Source organism: Micromys minutus (assembly GCF_963924665.1).
Source record: "Micromys minutus genome assembly, chromosome: 25".
Classification (NCBI taxonomy): domain Eukaryota; kingdom Metazoa; phylum Chordata; class Mammalia; order Rodentia; family Muridae; genus Micromys; species Micromys minutus.
Window position 1 is genome coordinate 11,479,693 of NC_137960.1, and position 19,426 is coordinate 11,499,118.

The window sequence follows — 19,426 nt, forward strand, 5'->3', positions numbered from 1 at the left end:
AATTAAGCAACTAATGCTTCTTCTTAACTCTGGTAGACCTCTGGGTCTGATGTTATGAGGTTTTCAGACAGGAAAATTGCTTTTGGCCTTCATATTATTAGCATTTTAAAGAGTTTATAAAATGAGACAATATTACTTAATACTTTTGTTGGACATACTAAGAAACACTAATTTCCTTATTCCTGGCATACAGGAGATACTTCATATATTTTTATCTATTATTGACATCACAGTCTTATGAGTCATACTTAATAAAAAATTGCTTAAATACATAATCAGGTGTGTTTGCCTTGTGTACACTAGGAAAACACACACACACACACACACACACACACACACACACACACAAGACCTAAGTATGTCTACCAAGCTGATATAAAATGTTTTCAATGATCTCTTATTTTCTATGTCACACCTAGGTAAAGATTGTATTTAACCTATTTTTACCACTCATAGGTAAATTTTGGCTTCATTCATGAATACCACTGTCAGGGGATGAGGCCAGTATACCTAGAAGTTGGCACGAAAATTTAAAAGGAATAATAGGAAAATCATTTAACATCCAAACACAAGTCACCTGGCATTTACACATGTTGTGTCTCTGTGGACGACTACAATATATGGATCAAAGACGGAAGACACAGTGGTTCCAACACCTTGGTGGTGATGGGCTTGCCTAATGAATAGGCTTATTATGAAATTATGAAAGACTCCAGAAAATGCAATCAGTCCAGACTCTAGTTAGATATTTACAAGCAAATGTGAATCATTGATCTATCTTTGGGTCCTTAAATATCTTCAGTGTAGCAGAACTGAAACAGGGACTCTGTCTCTTGAGGTAGCGTTAGGCCAACAGGTCTGGAACGAATAATCACTCAAAAGGAGAAATGTAGTTGACAACTGTTCCTATAATTGGTAATGATCTCTAACAAATCATTTCTGCTATTTTGCCCAATAGGTAGGGCATAAGATAGACTGGGTAGGAAGCCTTTGGCATTATGGAATATATACATATACCAAAAGATACCAAAGCAGATCATGCATAATCTTATTGGTCAGTAGAAAAACTGCCACATATTTTTCTGTCCATCCCATGGAGAAAGGGGGGCTTTACCCACTCCCCTGTAATTGGGCTGGGTTCCTGGTATACATGTTTGCTTAGGGTGTCCAAGTATATTATGCTTGGGGTAGTATCATGTGGCTTTGCATCTAACACTGAAGAAGGACTGAGGTTTCTCGTTTGCCCCATGGTAGCATGTGAAATCATTTGATACAGATTTATCAAGACAGGAGGCAACACAAGAAGAAATGTCCAGGCATCCTCCAAAATTTCATACACTGTCCTATATGGCAGCAAAGTATATACATGGTAAAAAAAAATCTTAAAGTTGCCCAGTTTGACTAAACTTAAGGAAAATTTTGTTCAGACTCTCAGTTCTTAGCTTCCTTGTTCTTATAGATACACACTAGAAAACATGGCATTGTAAATTGTTTCTTTAAAATCTTTAAGAAAAATGTTTCTTGCAAGACTTACAATTCAGGACATTGATACTGCCACTGACCAGGGAGATATGCTTTGACACAATGTCATCAGAAAAAACATGGATCTATTTTGTTATTGGCCCTATTCCTGGCTGTTCCGTTTTATGGGTTTTCTGCTTCACACTGTAAAACTACCTTTACTGGGGAACAGGGGAGGCCCTTTCCAGCACAGCTCTTAATCAAAATCACTTTCCTGGGCAACATGGAGCTTTAACTGAGCTCTGGCTTTCTCTACTATTCCTGCAGCATGTTACTTCTGTGTGATTAATATGCTAAGTTTGGTTTGTTTGTTTATATGACTTTTATTGATTGCATGATATATGGACCCTTGGATCAGCATGAGTTCTTTCTAAGCAACCCATGGATCACAAGAAATAGCCAATGGCTATTTGAATCCACCACATTGTGAGGAATATTTATAAAGTGGCACATAACTCATGAATACCTCTACTCTTTCCTCTGATGATGGGATACGAGCTGTACCCAAGCTTTACAAATACATGGCCTGAGTAATTCTTTCTCTGTTTAACTATCCCTTGGCCTAGAACTGGAAACTTCTAACCTTCACACAACCTAATCTTCTACAAGCCAGGATGTTGAAGGTTCGTGTGGCGAGTCCTGAACCCCAAGAGGAATAAGGTCCTTCTTATTGCTCATAAGTCTTTACACAGTTTGTCCCAGCCTGAATCTCTAAAAAGCTCATCACGTCTGACCCTACCCCCCAGAACCTTGAAACGGGACACTCCACAGACTTAACACAATGAGAGAAAGATCACCTATAATGAACTCCAAATGAGGCGAGCTCAACAGAGACTGTAAACCATCTATCTGCACCCCAGAAGATGTAAAGAAGTTTGGGTCCATGTGGCAGAGAGAGTGTACGGGTTCACTCTAAAGGCCCCAAGCCTTCCCTCAAACATAGAGAAACTCCATTGTGCTTAAGAAAAGACTCGGATATTGACAGAAGAAGATATGGTTTATCTTCAGGAAATGTGAGATTTCATGTTTGACAATAGATCTCCACTAACGCAGAGCAGCTTTAGCTATCCAGTAGCACTCTCTGTGTTTGGAAGTTTTAATAGGTCCTCCTATCATTTCTGGCATCTCTTCAATCCTTTTCTCTCACAAGCTTATCCTTGCTGTTAAAGATCAAGATTTCCATGGATGGTACCAATGTCCCTTAACACAACCCAACTGCAATTCTCTTGACTAATGAAATCACACTGGACTGCTATAAGAACATTTTTCCCACTTGAAACGTTTCTACTTTTTAAATAATATAGTATATAAAATGAATATCTTTGAATATAAATTATAATTCTCATTTTTACATAAAGGAAGGTAGACAATTAATTCTTTATCAAGTTATACTAATTTCAACCCCCAATACAAAAGCTGTTCAGATTGAGTTTAAATATGAATTATATATAAGTTTCACTGTCATTAGTGATGAAATTAATTCACATTAATCAGCAGCATACCAATTTTTAATTTTAATATGGAAATTGTGAAGGTTATATTTTAGTAAGGAGTATTTGAAGTTTGCAAATGTCAGGATGTTTTTATGCATAATTATCTTTTATCTAGGTTTGATAGATTAAAATTAAATAATAATAGAAACAGAATATTTCTCTAGGGTTAATGTAAGAAATTAAGAAAATATATTTGAAATATTTGATCTTTTTCTTACATATAGTTATAAATTTGTTTTCTTTTCAGAGACATTATACTTTAAAACATACATTTTTTAATTGTCTATGGTTTTAAATTTAAAATATATAACAATGAAAGTTGGTATATCCTATCATGAATGAATATTAAAGCTACATCTTTGTAGGCAGCACCATATTTTTTTTTTTTTGGAAAATTTCAAAATAACGGTCTTTGACTAATTTTTTTAACATAAAATTGAGTAAGACCCTGAATTCTCCACTAATATTCAATATTCACATTTAGACTTCATGGTCTATCTTAGACATGTTGACCTTTCCATGATATTTACTCTCCATCTGAAGGCAAAAGTGAATCCCAGCATATGCCATCCTCAGATAAAGATCAAATGTCATACTTCAGGAGGCTAACACACTTGGCTCACAGAAGACAACCCATTCTTGGGCAATCACACAACCTTCGCTATGACCAGGACTTTAGTATTTTTGCACAGGTTAACGGAAAGACATGTTAAATGAGTCTTGTATGCCGATGTAAGAGGTGCTGAGCAATGACAAATGGAAACCCTCTCTTCAAGCGTGGCTGAGCTGTGGTTTAGGCTGCCTCTTGAGGCTACAGCCACAGGAGGTATAGGTAGACTGCCCTTGTAGTACCACACTGTGGAATCTTCTGTGATATTTGTGTGACAGAGGTCTGTCTCAAGTCAGACTTCAGTTAACAGTGAAGACAGAAACACAGAGCTAGGAGGTTTGAAACACAAAGGACAGATGACCTGGTTGTTACATAGACACACACTGAAGAGAGATGGTGTTCATTTCAGTGACACAATAAACTCTCAGATGTTGGCCTGTTTTGCCCTAATAGTTCCCAACTCTTCTTAACTTGGGCTCATAATATATTTTTCTGTTGAGGTCCCCAAGCCTGGTCCCAACTCAGTCCCATCCTCTCATGCGGGAGTTCCCTTTAAAGAGGTTTTAAGTCTCACCTTAGTCATTTATAATGACATTTTTTTGTAATTTTCATTTTTATTTATTTGATGTTTATTTTTATGATGGTGGGTTCAGATGTGTCACTGTGTTTATGTTTGTGGAGTCACAATAGATATATAAATGAACAATAAATAAATAAATAAAATATTTAGATTACTTTATAGTAATTTCAAGATAATTATGACAAGTTAGCAAAAGTTTGAAGGAAAACAAAGAGTAAGAGATTTAATAGTTATTAATATAGACTTTTAACATATTAAAGTAAGTTTTATTTATATGCTTGGCTATTAAAAATGAGTTGGATTTACTTAATATGTATTAATTTATGTGCATATTACATATTAATAACAAGACCAGTTACATGGAGTTTTCATTACTAAACTGCCCCAAACCCTGTCAGGATAACTACCAATGATGAATAGCACAGGATGTTACACTACACTCTCTCATTCAAGGTTTTTACCTCAGTTTTAGACATACTACTTGGCAGAGGGAAGAAATAATGAAATGTATGAAAGCACCAAAATAGATCAGAAATAATTAAAGACAGTGAATCGAATTACTGTAGCACTGATCTGTGAACACCTCTCTAACATTCACATTGGTTCCGAGGTTGAAAGAGGCATGCTCTTTATAAGTGAACAATCTGGATAGTTCAGGCCAGGGAGGTACCTTTGTGAGCCTGGAGACTTGAGTTTGATCCCCAAGCCCATAAAGAAGTTAGAGGAAAGAACTGACGTCACAACATATGCACAGTGACACATGTGGACCCTCTATCATAAATACATGAAATACACAATACATGGAAACAAAAATTTCAACAACAAACTCCCCCCCCCCCCAGCATATTTAATCTCGTAGCAAGAATTTCAGTTAAAGCAAATAATGCTATCAGGCCCAGTAGGCAGTTTCTATGGTCTGATTCAGCTCTGACATGAAAATCAATTCTTGAGAAGAGGATTCTACTTTTAAATGCAAGCCAGACTGTGAGAAATGGTTTCAATAAATATACAAGACTACGTATTACTCACACAAACACACATGCACACATAAACATGCACATGCACACACATATATGTACATGCACATAAAACACACACACATACACACAACACACACACTCCCTCATAATTTATGGCACTCAATGTAGGTGCTATTACTTGAACTTTATTCATTGCAAAGAGGATGGGGGGAGACATAACTAAAACAAAAAAATAACTTGGAAAGATTTTGAGGACAGAAAGTGTTTCGGCAATAAAGTGCCTCTAGCTCTTTAAAAGCTTCATTTTAGGGAAAAGCAGAAGAAGGCAGATGAGGATAGATTATGTTGGTGTACTGCATCATTCTACGTTTAATCTTGTCTTAAACTTGGTTAGATTAAGCTGTCCTGGGAGACGAGGAGAGCATACTTCTTGGTGTGAATCTGGGGGTAATTACAGAGAGAATTCTGCAATGGAGAAAGGCCTGTCTTGATAGTGGTTGGTGCTGTCTTATAGGTTGGGGACTAAACAGAAATAGAGATGAAAATGGAAAGTCCCTGGGTGCCCGGTTTCTCAAATCTCCACTTTCTGGCTGCCATGAACAGAGATGTGCTCACTATCGACTGACATGTGGGACAAGTCTGTGGCTTTCAGCTGCTCAGCCATTTGTGTTTCTGAGTTCCTCTCTTGGGAGACTTGGTAATATAAGGGGAAGTTCCAGTAGATACAAAATAGTAGGGTCAATGGGAGATGGTGCCATGATGATCAAGAATTCATGCTAAATTCATGAGATAAAGGAAGAATTTGTCTTTAAATCTGATCACTTTCTGGGGATGATTTTTTTCCCATGGAGCATGGACACCTCCCTTGGATACAGGCATCAATTACCAAAGAAATGATAATAGTAAATGTGTATATTTGCTGTTACTGTCTTTGTTTTCCAAATATTCTGAGTTCTGGTAGTAAGCCAAGCCATTGTTTTCAGCAATGAATTCTACTCGACCCATTTCACTGATTCTTTCCTGGGATTCTATCCATAAACAATAAATTAGGAGATTGTCAAATCTCCTTTCTGATTCAGAATAACAAAGAATTGAGAAAACCAGAGAGTCTGTAGTTGTTGGAAATTTCTGGAAGGCCACAACCCTTGCTTAGGTCTTGTGACTTCTTTTAATTATGACTGCAGATAATTGGCAATTCTTTCTTTGTCTCTCTAAGCTCACAGTTTTATTAATAGAATCTATTAGTAGTTAGTATTTCTATTCAGACACAGTAGGAAATGCTAAATTATTTATTGAGCACAATATTTGTGTTTTTCAAAGTTTGGTATTGAACAAGGACATATAGAAATGAAAGCTAAAAGAGCAATGGCCAGAGTCTCATCACGACTTTGTCCTCAAAGCCTGAAGGTTTTAGATAAAGAAGACAAGGGACAGCATGTTCCTTTGAGACTCTGAGGAATACCTGTGCTAACAGGAAACAAGCCAAGCCCAGGCTGGGGCCCAGAGGAAGGGCAGGATGTCCAGAGCTTACTAAAGGGGAAACGTTGCTCACTCTACCAACAGCTGTGGTTTGTTTGTCCTTTTTCTCCTCTTAATTGTTTCCCAGGATGGCCTAGAATTAAGGTAAACAGTGAGGAGAAGGAAGGTGGGAACTTCATTTACTAGAAGTTCATTGCAGTGAGGGTACCAGCAATGGGAATATATAAAGTCTTAGTTGGCTTTTCTATTGCTGTGATTAAATACCATGACCATAATCAACCTCAGAAGAAAAAGGCTCATCTTAGCTTACAGTTCCCATTATAGACCATCATCAAGGGATGTCAAAGTGTAGACTCAAACAGAGCAGGAACCAGGAGGCAGGAGCTGATGCAGAGGCTATGGAGCGGTGCTGCTTACTGGCTTACTCCCCATGGCTTGCTCAGTCTATGGCCCCACCCACAGCAGGCTGGTTCTTTCCCCATAATTCCTAATTAAGTAAAACCCTACAGGCTTACTTACAGCATGTGGACATTTTCTCAATTGACTTTCCTTCTTCCCACATGACTCTAGCCTGTACCAAGTTGACATAAAACTAGCAAAGAGTACCACATGAATTTGTCTCCTTGGTTTCTGAAACACCCTGGTGTCTAAAAGTAATTAATCAGGCAAATCGCTCAAGTAGCAGAAAACTGTGCCCATAGCAACCCAGAGAAAAAGCATTCCAGAAGAGCCAAATGAGAGGGACAGGAATGATTGGCATGATGGGGAAATTGACTTGTAAGCACATTAGTTTTTAAGTGGACTTTTTTTCACATACAGTTTAGAGCACAGATAGTGTGTTTGGAGGATTTTCCAGGAGTTGCACCATGAAAATTGATATTGAGCTGTAGTATTGTAAAGACAAAATCTGGAAGATGTTCACAGATCTAACTTCATTTCTTTCACCTTGCTATAGCTTCAAACTCTTAAGGAGTTATTGAAGATTATAAAGCACTAAATGCACATTTTAAAGAATGACGAACTCCACTCTCATCAGATAGCTCTTCTGATCTCGACCTTCAATCAGTATCATCTTCCAACTTCCAATTTGTCCCAGCAGAGACCAAATAAGTTAAGTGTTCTGGAACCCACAGGAGATTTCATCATCCCTCTTAAACTGATGTTGAGACTGACTCACAGATGTTGAACATATGTCTGTACCATGATGGATAATTCCTACACTACCTTCAGGTCTGCTCAGTCAGATGTGGGTGTTCAGACATAATTGTATATCTATACACCTTGCTTCCTCAGCACAGTGGGGCCACAATCTCCTTGTGGACTGTGTTTTTGTACTGTGTTTGCCACTGGTTCATTTGTTTCTATTCCAGGTCTGTGAACTGTTTGCAATACTCACTTTATGGGAAATGTGTTGAGATTAAAATTGCCGGAGTGTCCAGTTGCTTCATGATTGTATCTTTGTAATGAGGATGCTTACCATTTTTCACCTGTCCTGAAGGAAATGTAGAGATTATTTACCCCCACCCCCAAATGGCAGCTGTTCCCTATCCAATAGTCATTGTCAGCATCATGATCAACAAGATATGATAGAGTTGTCATTGGGTTCCAGGATATTTTAGCAGTCTAGTCTCCCTTGAGACAGACTAGAGGTTAAATGGTACTGCTGAGTAAAGCTTAAGAATAGTAGATAGTTCTGATGGTAACAGAATTATAAACCATATACATATATATGTGCATCATATATGTGCACATAAACATCTATGCCGCGTGACAGTTCATAAAGAGTTGTTTTTTTCCCATGTGAAGACATAGCAAGAAAGTATTTCTAAGATAAGACAGGATAAGAATCTTAGCTTGTTTGTGCTAGTACATCAAAAAACTTGGCTAGTCATGACCACTGAAAAATGAATTTTAGGACATGTTCATTTAACTTTGGTTTCTAAGTGTCCTGTTTAATATTAAGTTTTAAAATTGAAAATATTTTGCTTAATGGATAAGTTAGAGTTCCATAGCATGTCTGAATATGGATAAAATAACACAGCCAATCATTCTGGGGCAGGCATAAGAGAAAATGCAAGAAGCTTCTGACCTACAAGATATTTTCTAACACTTGCCAACTTTGCCTAGAGTGTCTCAGTTCATTGGTTATTCTGAATTATTTGCCTGTCACTTGATGAGTTGAAGGTGTCCTTGCTGTAATATATAACGTGGGATTAGGAGACACACCAGATGACTTGGGAAGTATTGGTGTAGATCATATATCAGAGGTGGAGGTCACATTGTTCTGGCAGCAATGGAAACTAAAAATCTGTTTCTCACTGCTGGGTTCATTAATGACTTAGAACTATATGATTATATTTCGACAAAGCTCCTTTATGATTTATAATGGATCAGGTGTTTCACTGAAGCATTGGTAAACTATTTCAGACTAAACTCTTGTTCATTAAGGTAAATCATTAAGGGTTTCATTCTAACTTTTAAAATCAGGCTAGAATGGGAAAACCAGTATCACTGGCAAACTCAGATCAATTTTGAGAGTGCCTCTGAAGAGTGCCTCGGAAGCACACTAAAATTCATACCTGTATTCCTCTTGCGTGAAGCGTGGGATCTCTCCAGGATGTAAGACAAGAATTCTCACAGTGGCACTGCTGGACATTACAGGCTCACCATCATCAAAAGCCACAACCACCAGCTAAAAAAGTGACAGGATCCACACAACAATTATCAACCAGAGAAAATGTTATCACCCATTGTGGCAAAGATTTTGCTATTTTGTTCTTGGTACTACTTGTGGGAGGAAGTAATCATTTCTCCATTTAGTTTTTAGGAAAGAGATATTGTGTTACAACATGCCCCATTCTCTCCTAATTTTCATGAACATCCTAGGTAGTGTCATCAAATGAGTTACTAACTCTTTTAAGAAATACCAATTTCTAGTAGAGTATATGGTTGGTGCTCTATCTGTGTAATTCTAACTGGTTTTCTATGTGCACTGCTGCCTAAAAGAAAAAAAATACTTTTATAGCACCAACACACTTATTTAAAAGGTGTTAAATCCAGTGGTATCTGCAGCAAAAAAAAAAAAAAAAGATAATTAGCTTACTTATAGAGAGAAATTAATTTTTCAGCGAGTTTTCTCACACTCTAAAGAGAAGTGTTTTTCTCTAGAGAATAAAATCAGCAGTCTTTACAGTTTAACATGTGTTATATGTTCTCTTAAAACAATTAACCCAAATAAGGCCAAGATCACAGTGGGAATTATTCAAATACATAAACCGAGAGAAATTCTAGTCCCGTAAGAGGATATCTACAAATTATTACTGCCATACTAATTGGTCCTTCCAATAACCATAAAAAACAAAGAAGTGTTCTAATATTTATGTTTAAACACTTCAAACATTTTTTCACAGAGGTGTATATTCTTGTGAGAATTATAGCAGAGGTGGGAACTTTTGGATTGGATCAGATAGTGTTTGGCTAGAGCAAACACATGAAGAGAGTTTTACTGGAGTGGCCACAGGAGAAAAGATGTTTCACTGAGGCAGACTCATGAAGGAATGTTTTGCTGATAGAAGTGAAAGGGTGTTGTGCACATGGAAGGACATGTGATGAAGGATTCTTCACTAGCAACACATGTGTGTTGGTCTGCCTTACACTGTGAGGCTGAGCTCCATTTGTCCCAACTCCATAAAGAGAAAAGCACCAAAAAAAAAAAAAAAAAAAAAAAAAAAAACTTCTGGTGGTATGCTGGGGCTTCTTGCTACTTCTAAGGAGTTGGGCTGATTGGCAGAGTGATGTCAGCTGAGACAGACTCACATGGAGTGTTGCTGAGAGGAAAGACATAGTGAGGCAAGACCCACAGAGGACACATGATTTAGGGCTCAATGGACTGGGAGAGGAGCTTGCTTGCAGAGCTATCTCTGCAAGGCCTCTTGTTCTCCAGGCTTTGCTTCCTCCAGAGAGCAGAGCCAAAAACATCTCCTGGTGCTCCAGGTGGCCCTAATTCTTCTGCTGACTCATGCCGGTTCTGCTGAGTCATGCCAATTCCTGCTAAGTCATGCTCTCACTGCTGTTATCCTGACTCCACTAAACTGGAAGGCTGGTAGATCCATAAGATGTTTGCAAGCGGATCGGGCTGCGGCTGCTGACCTGGGAACTGAGCTGCTGATTTCCTGACAACACAGATGAGATTTGCTCTAAAGACCTATCTTTAAAATAGGCTCACCTCCCCCATATCATAATAACCTTTTCTTCCCACTACCTCTGGTGGGTGATGGGTGAAGACATCTAGGGACCATCATTGAAAGTAACTTAAGTTAAAGCTGCGTGTAGCTTCTTAGTACAAAGGAACTCAGTGCAGCTAAATGGATATTTCTCCCAAATTTTCTGGGAGAAAATTATCTGCTTCTGCTGTTATACTTGTAGGCACTTAGGCTTGTGAGCAGGTATGAGTTGAGATTCACACAAGTAGTTTTAGAATAATAGAATTCCTTGCTGTAAAATGACAGTCACAGCCTAGCTACTATTCTGGCATTAGAAATACAAAGAAAAATGTAATGATGGTTTTACTTGCACAGCAGAACACCATATAGCTATTACAAGAATAGTATTAACTGTGTTGATCAGGATAGACAGTCTATAATCGAATACGGATTGAGTATAATGGTTATTGAAAAACACAGACTCTATTAGAAGATCGAATAATAGCAACTATTTAGGCCAAACAGGTGAAATACCAGCTGGTTCTTTTATTGTAAAGTAGATTCTCTAAATTTCTAGGTAAAGTAATTTTTAAAAATTAATGAAGAGAAAAATGGAAAAATCAAATTGACAACTGTTAGGGAAAAGGCTCAGGGTTTGAGTGTCAAATAGATGTCACAAAGAAAATGGCACACTGACCTTAAAGATCGTTGTAGGCTCTTCATTAAGATTGACACGAGTTATGACTCTTCCAGAATCTTCCTCTACATCAAAGATACTGGCTGGGTATGGAAACTGCACGTCATCCACTCGATACCTCACCCGACTTGCAGGCAACCCCTGAAATGGAATAACTGGTCGATCAGGAGGACTGGAAAGAGCACCAGTAGAAAAAAAAACTGATTCTCACAACGAGCAGCTTTGTAGCAAAGAAAGTTTCCATACACTAAAGAGGTACACCGTCCGAGGTGTTTCTTTCTGTGCACAGCTCAACCTGAACCAAGTGTGTGAAAATAGCCTTCACTAAGCTGATTTCTGTGCAGGGAAAATTACTCTATTGCCGCAGCCATCTTGTCTTCCACGTCTTGTCTTTCTTTCTAAATGCCCACTGGGCTCTGACTGTTGTGTTTTCTGTGACAATTGTTTTCACACTCAATCATGCTAATCTAAATCCAGAAATACTGGTTTATTTTTTGCATTTGTGTATCACCATCCAAGATAAATGGCCACATCAGTACAAAAGGGTATAATATCCAAGCCTGAGAATGCTCACCAATCTGGTCACCCATTAATCTACAACCAACTATAAAATAGTCATATCTTCTGTGATCAACTCAGGTTCTGGTTCTCTTCCATCTTTTAGAGACACTTTTGTTCTGTCATGGTCACAGATCTAGCTCTTTGTTTTCATTCCATTAAACTTGTCTGTTTGCAAACATAAACAATCTCAGTTGGAGGTAGTGGCTTACCCTTGGAATCTCAGCACTAGTGAGTTCAAAGAAAAAGAACCACTATGATTAAAGTGGCCAAGCAAAGCAAAACAAAAGCAACAACAAAACTAAAGAAGAAAAATAATAAAACAAACAAACAAACAAACAAAAAAAACCCAAAAAATTTGTAATGAACTTGTGAAGCTAGAAAATAGCTAAGGAATGTTTAGTCATGTAGGTTGATGTCAAGGTGATACATGATTGGACAGTAGAGAGGTAGGCGGGGAAAAGTCTAGGAAAGCGGAAGAGGAGGAGGAGGCGGCAGGAGATTCAAATGGAAGTAGACGTGGGTGTTTCTCTCGGTGCGTCTCTGCTTGGATAAAGTTGTTATGAATATTTTATAAGGGTGGAACTGTACAAGATTATTTGACTTATCTAAGTGGGCAAATTATACGATACCTACTAAATCAGAGAATTTGGGTGTGTTCTTTGATGTGAGGACTTAATTGAATTCAAAGGGTGTAGTGATGGGATGCACAAAGCTTGCCTAGGACTTGGGAGGAGTGTGTGCAAGGCATGGCAAGAACACACCAAAGGGAAGTGAGTAAAATCAACACGCCAGGGCAGGTGGAATAGACCACAGTGGCTAGGTCAAAAGCAGCCGGTGTTGTCTGTGAGTACTGAGAGGCTGTGTGGAGCTGCTAAGATACAGATACCCAACAGTGCCATGTGGCCCTGTGGGAGCTGGAACTAGCACGGGATAAAAGGATATTCACTTTTATATTTACGGCAACACAGGCATTAGTCTTAATGGGAAGACAAACAATTCTGGGGTAACTCCTTAAACCTATGACATCAACTACTGCTTTAAACTCACTATGAATTTTTGGAAGGTAAAAGTGTTTTGAAAACCATGTCATCAATTACCCTACTGTAATGGCTCCACCTGATAACTGCAATGAGGCCATATTTCTTTTTTTTGAAAAGGTATAAAAACTAAGAACAAAAATTAAGTGGCAGTATATCCCTTTTCTGCTAAAACAACAACAACAAAGAGGCCAAGTCCTCTTTCAACCTAGAAAGGTTCGGGACGTTCTAGACCGCAGAGTGAGACACGGTGTCAAAACTGAGGTGGGGAAGAGGAGTGGGAACAAGAGCTTGGGAGTGAGAATCAATTCTCATAAAAGCTGTTCAAAACCTTCTGGTGCTTTCATTCACGTGTGCAAATCCAGACTGTCCATGTGGGGATACAAAAGCCCGAAAATAGCTCATTTAAAAAAAAATCTAATTCGAACCCACTATTCATTTCTGCTTCACTCGGTGCCATAATTTATGCTTGAGTGCCTTTGCTTTATTCCTGATTCTCACTTTCTGAATCTGTGCTCCTGATTCCCTGGCTCTGTTTCAGAAAATATCTCTGAACGATTTTTTAACTCGCCAATTCTACCCGAGATATCACCACACATTTCTGTTTATTTATTGCAGTGGTTTCATTGGGAAATATTTCCTATGAGCTCATGGTTTGAACGTTCATTTCCCTGAACTTTCAGGCACAATTCTGGAGGCCATGGGAACTTTAGGGGGTGGTTCTCGCCCTTGGCCATTGGCCTTGGGAGTGTGTATTTGAAGGCACTACTTTCTATTTCGCTATCATTTTCTTCTCCACTGTGATACCCTCACATGCTTTGGTCATTTGCTTGCACTACCCTGAGGATTTGTCTAGCACATTTGACAAAGAATAAAGGCCTAAATACTTTGAAATTCCAAGTCAAAATAAATCATTCCTCTTTTGAACTTATTCTGTTATTACTCTGCACCAGCAGTTGATGCATAAACTTAGTACCAGGAGTGGAGTCATTGCTAGAACTAAGCCTGTCCACATGGGTTTGGCAATGCAAATGCAGAGAAAAAGTACTATGCATGTGAAGAGAACATACATTGTTATTAGACTAGGCTATCTGTGTTATAAGCTCCCATGCCTTAAAATGTAGAGAGAAGAACAAATTATAATGAATTTATTAGCTTAGCAGATTATATTTTGTGACAGCATAGTATCCTATCTGTGCTATGGTTGCTGTTCATTTCCACTAACCAGACATACAGTGAGAGCTGGGAGCCAGAGTGAAGCAGGAAGATCTGTGAAACACGCACTTTGGCTTTAGACGAGCTCTTCCAAAGTGGTAGACAAAGGAGCCAGAGATTTTTAAGTGTGAAGCAGCTTTAAACATAGACTAAACACTGGAGTAGTAGGAAATGTGTCCTGAAGCCATTTCAGGGAGGAAAGAAACACAGTATGTGGGTTGTAATTGCTGCGCTATCAGATTCCCCTCCCCCATATCAAATAGTTACATTGTGATTCATAACAGTAGCAAAATATAGTTACAGAGTAGCAATGAAGTGATTTTATGGTGGGCGTCAGAATATTAAAGGGTCCCAGCACCAGGAAAGTTGACAACCATTTTCTCTAGGGCATAGGACCCTCAACTCATTTGGGTCTTGGCTTTGAAAAGGAGCACAGGTGAATGTTATGTGTACAAAGTATCCGGTTGTAGCCAGGGTAGGAGGATGAACAGCTACAATCTGAGTGGGCAAAAGAGCTTTAGGGCATCCACTTGGTGCGTGTATTTCTGTTGTATATTGAAAAAAAAAAATAACTTTGTTATCATAATTTTTACTCCATAAAGGCTCCTAACCATAACTTTGCCTTGTATTAGATTTTTATTGCTGTTGCAACTTATGGTTATTATTTTTGAGACAAATTCTCCCAGTGCAGTCCTGGTTGACCTGGAACTTACTATGTAGATCTTTTTAGCCTTGAAGTCATAATGATCTTCTCGTCTGTGCCTCCTAAGTACTAGGATTAAAGACACATGCCACCATACCCAGAACACTATTAGAATGTTTAAGATTATGGGGATCCTTAAAGTTAGACCAAATTTACTAGGATTATGAGGTGGCCAAGAGCCTTTGTGGGCACAGAAGCAGAATCTACACCCTGCACCTAAAATTTCCCCTGCTGGCTCAGGTATTAAATGGATTTGCTTCAGGCTGGTGGCTGATTGGGGAGCGTGTGGAATTTCGGGTTATTACTTCACCGGTGGGAGAACATAACTGTGAGAATTACCTTGAGTGATGTGCCCAGCCAGCCCGTGCTCCTGTCTGCTTCTCTCCCACATTTCCATTCCCACGAACCGCACTTCTCCACTTGCACGGCCTGCCATGATCAGCCAAACCCCTCAGGAACGGTAAAGTCCCCTTTCTGCCAACGTTGCTGTCATTCACTGTGTGCACAGTAACTCCAGTACTATGTAAGTGTACACAGTTTGCCACATGTGAACAATACATGGGAGCAGTGACTGTATCTGAACAGCTTCGAGGGCATTCTGGCCCGTATGCATTCAAGGAGCATCTGACTGAATAAATGAATTAGAGAATTAAGGGTTATCGGTGTTGACCACACCCTGGTACTCTGATGATAGATATTTAAATACATAACATGAATAAAATCCTTTGAGAAGGTTAAAGAGCTACCACCCCCCCCATTATTTTTCATGTAAATAATAAATTCCCAGAGTGCTGAAGGGACATCCGGCCACTTAAGAAGTCTGGTGAAAGAGGCATGTTGTTGGAAACTGAATGTGCAGCTTATACACACATTTTATGCAATGACAACGGTGCTTCTTAATGACGCTAACATCAGGTTTAGCAAACAATCTGGACTTTTACAAAATATCAGAATGTGCATACTGTACTTATTCACATAGTCATATCTAAAATAAATCTAGGAGTTAGCATAAATATTTCTATTTTACAAATGACAAAACCAGGGTTGTAAAAATGAATTCATTTCCCCAAAATAGTCTCAGCTAAAAAGGCATCAGATATCTTTTCTATTTAAATATGGTCATTAGACATGGACTTTACTTAGTAATTACAAAATCATAAAGAAAATATCCTGCCAACACGTGAATAACTTAGTAAAACAATTCAGAAAACTTGCTTAAGGATGAAGTTGGTGCTGTAGAAAAGCCACTTGAGATGGTTCTGGGCTGTTGGAAAGCACAGTGTTCATGGAGTCAGGATATAGAACAAGAGTATGGTATGCAAACAGAGGTCTCCATTCTGTTTGCAGTTTTATTTACTATAGATATGCAGGCAATGTAATATGATAAATCTATAGTCTATAGGCTCAAACAAATGTATCTTATTATGATGGCTGGATTTCTTTGTTTTTGTTTATTCTTTTACACACACACACACACACACACACACACACACACACACACCCAAGGTTGAAGTTACAGTCCATCATGAGAGGAAAATCTTGGTGTCAGAGTCATAAAATGGAAACCACTGGAAACCAAGTTTCACTACGCCCTGTAGGTTCAGGCATCATAGCAACTGAAATTCAGCATCCTACCCTACCATCTGATAGAAATAATTAATATAGCAAAGCAAATATATATATTTATATTAAGAAATTCTAAGCAATTTTACGTTTTTATTTTGTGTACATTTTTACTTTAGATTTCCATTCTTATGTGGTAAATGTGGTAGGCTTCAACTTAATTATGGTAAAAGTATAATTACTTATTACAGACAGTAATTGCAGATCTCTGTAAAAGATGTTGCAAATATACAAACATGAGGAATTTCAATGAGACTGTAATGGGTCAAAATAACTAGATTTCTACCATCTTGGGACATCTCATTTTGCTATTTTTAATGCATAATTATCAAGAAATTACTCAGACTCACTTAACTCCCTTTATATTAATGAGATCATGTTACACCAGGAAATACTAAGCCTATTATCATTAAATCCAAATATAAAGTAATCTGTTTTCAGATATACAAAGAATTTTTTTCTTCCGTAACTTGGTTTCAAACTTTCTTTCAGTGTCTTAGGTTGTTTTTACTGGGTAAATGTGTAAGTCACACACAATCTTCTAGGTGTGAATTAACACTAGGAATTACTAAAATGTGGTTAGGAGATCCTGCCATTTGCAACAGTGGGGACCCACATGGAGGGTATGATGCAGACACAAATAATTAAATACAGAAAGACAAATGCTACTTAATTACTCCTGTTTGAAGAATGCAAACTAGGAAAAACATCTCATTTGCTTGCATTAAGAACCGAAACTAGTCAAAGGAGCAGAAGGAACAGAGGTTGAAAGGGACAGAGTGGGAGGAAGGTGAGAAGCTGATGTTAAAAAGGTCTAACTTCTAGCTATGCATTTTTTTTTTTTTTTTAAGAAAAAAGTCTTACCACTTTTTATTTTTCTTCATTCTGCTTCAAGGGCATGAAATTTTTGTTTTTGAGTACCATTTATTTTTGTTTTTTTTCTTTTTTTTTAAACTTTATTTTAAAAAACAAAGATAAAAGAAAAAAATTTTAAACATTTTTGCATAAATGTATACAAATACAATTGTGTCAGTGCTTGGCTTTTTTTTTTCTCTTCTTTTTAAGGTTTGATACTCTGCATTAAGGTCTTACTAGTTACAATGAGCAAAAAGTACATGTAAAACAGAATGTAACCCGGAATTAGTCAACGTTTTCTTGAGCATGACTTTTTTTTTTTTGTTTTCTTTTTTTCTTGAACTTCACACAGTCTATGAGTTGTTTCTGGGGCAGTCCGAGCCTCTGGGATTAGCAACCCACTATCAGTGACTGCATATTATGTCTGTTTTTTTGTGACTGGGTTATCTCACTCAGGATGATATTCTCTAGATGCAACCATTTTCTTAAGAATTTGGTTAAGTCATTGTTTCTGATGGCTGAGTAGTACTCCATTGTGTAAATGTACCACAATTTTTGTATCCATTCATCTTCTGAAGGACATCTGGGTTCTTTCCAGCTTCTGGCTATTATAAATAGAGCTGCTATGAACATTGTGGTGCATGTATCTTTGTTGTATATTAGAATGTCTCTGGGGTATATGCCCAGAAGTGGAATAGCTGGATCTTCAGGTAGTACTATGTCCAATTTTCTGAGGAATCACCAGACTGATTTCCAGAGTGGTTGTATCAGTTTAAAACCCCACCAATAGTGGAGAAGTGTTCCTCTTTCTCCACAACCTCGCCAGCATCTGCTGTCATCTGAGTTTTGGATCTTGGCCAATCTGAGTGGTGTGAGGTAGAATCTCAGGGTTGTTTTGATTTGCATTTCCCTGATGGCTAAGGATGTTGAGCACTTCCTTAGATGTTTCTCAGCCATTCGATATTCCTCAATTGAGAATGTTTTGTGGCAGATCCCCAGTGGCAGCCCGCACGGATCCAAGCCAGGAGGGCTTCCATGCTGAGAGCAGGAGGTTGGCATGAGCCCACATCCATCTCTAAGACGCTATCTCCAACCCATAATCACTTGCAAAAGAATAGCATCTCCACTAGAGTCTCACTGGGTCTGTAAATCACACATAAGGCTAGATCTGTGCCCAGCGGTAGGCAGCTGACGCAATCAGAACTCCATGCTCTTTCTGGAGACCTTTTGTCTCATTGCTTTGCTTGGGCAATTCTTACCTTACTGGTTTTTGTTTGTATATTATGGTTTACAATTTATGTTCTAATTGTTTGTGTGTGTATGTGTGTGTGTGTGTGTGTGTGTGTGTGTGTGTGTGTGTGTGAATGTGTGCACGTCTGTATGTCTGTATGCATGTGTGACTGTGTGTGTATGCATGTCTGCAAGTCTGTATGCGTGTGTGACTGTGTGTATGTGTGTGCTTGTCGGTATGTGTGTGAGAATGTGTGTGAATGCGTGTGAGTGTACGTATCTGTATGTGTGAGTATGTGTGTGTGTTCCTGTGTGTTGTGTTTTTCTTGTGCTTTTTCTTTATCTATTTTGCTTGTTTTATTTGCCTGTTTGTATTTTTAAAGAGAGAGAGAAAGAAGGCATGGAGTTGGAAGGGTGAGGAGGTAGAGAAAATTAGGGAAGAGATGAGTGAGGATAACTGTGATGTCAATATATTATATGAAAAAAATGTATTTTCAGTAAAAAAAAATGAACACACATATCCCTTGAACCTTGATAAGCTTGAAAGTTTCCAAATAAAGCCCAGAAACATTTTCATCTGTAAATTAATTGTAGTACTGATCGTAAGTAAAAATAGCCACCATATAATTGTTATTAGTAA

General features: G+C 38.2%; 1 protein-coding gene across 11 annotated transcripts in view; it reads right to left on the minus strand.

Moving 5' to 3' along the window:
* The window catches only part of PCDH15 (protocadherin related 15), a gene marked incomplete at both ends in the record, with an annotated part of 610,552 nt that overhangs the window by 133,470 nt on the left and 457,656 nt on the right, over positions 1 to 19,426 (minus strand). For all 11 annotated transcript variants that reach the window (XM_080938401.1, XM_080938402.1, XM_080938400.1 and 8 more), the window contains 2 exons: positions 9,243 to 9,355; positions 11,563 to 11,703. In XM_080938401.1, the coding sequence (XP_080794527.1) occupies positions 9,243 to 9,355; positions 11,563 to 11,703 (254 nt within the window). The remainder of the gene's footprint in view (positions 1 to 9,242; positions 9,356 to 11,562; positions 11,704 to 19,426) is intronic.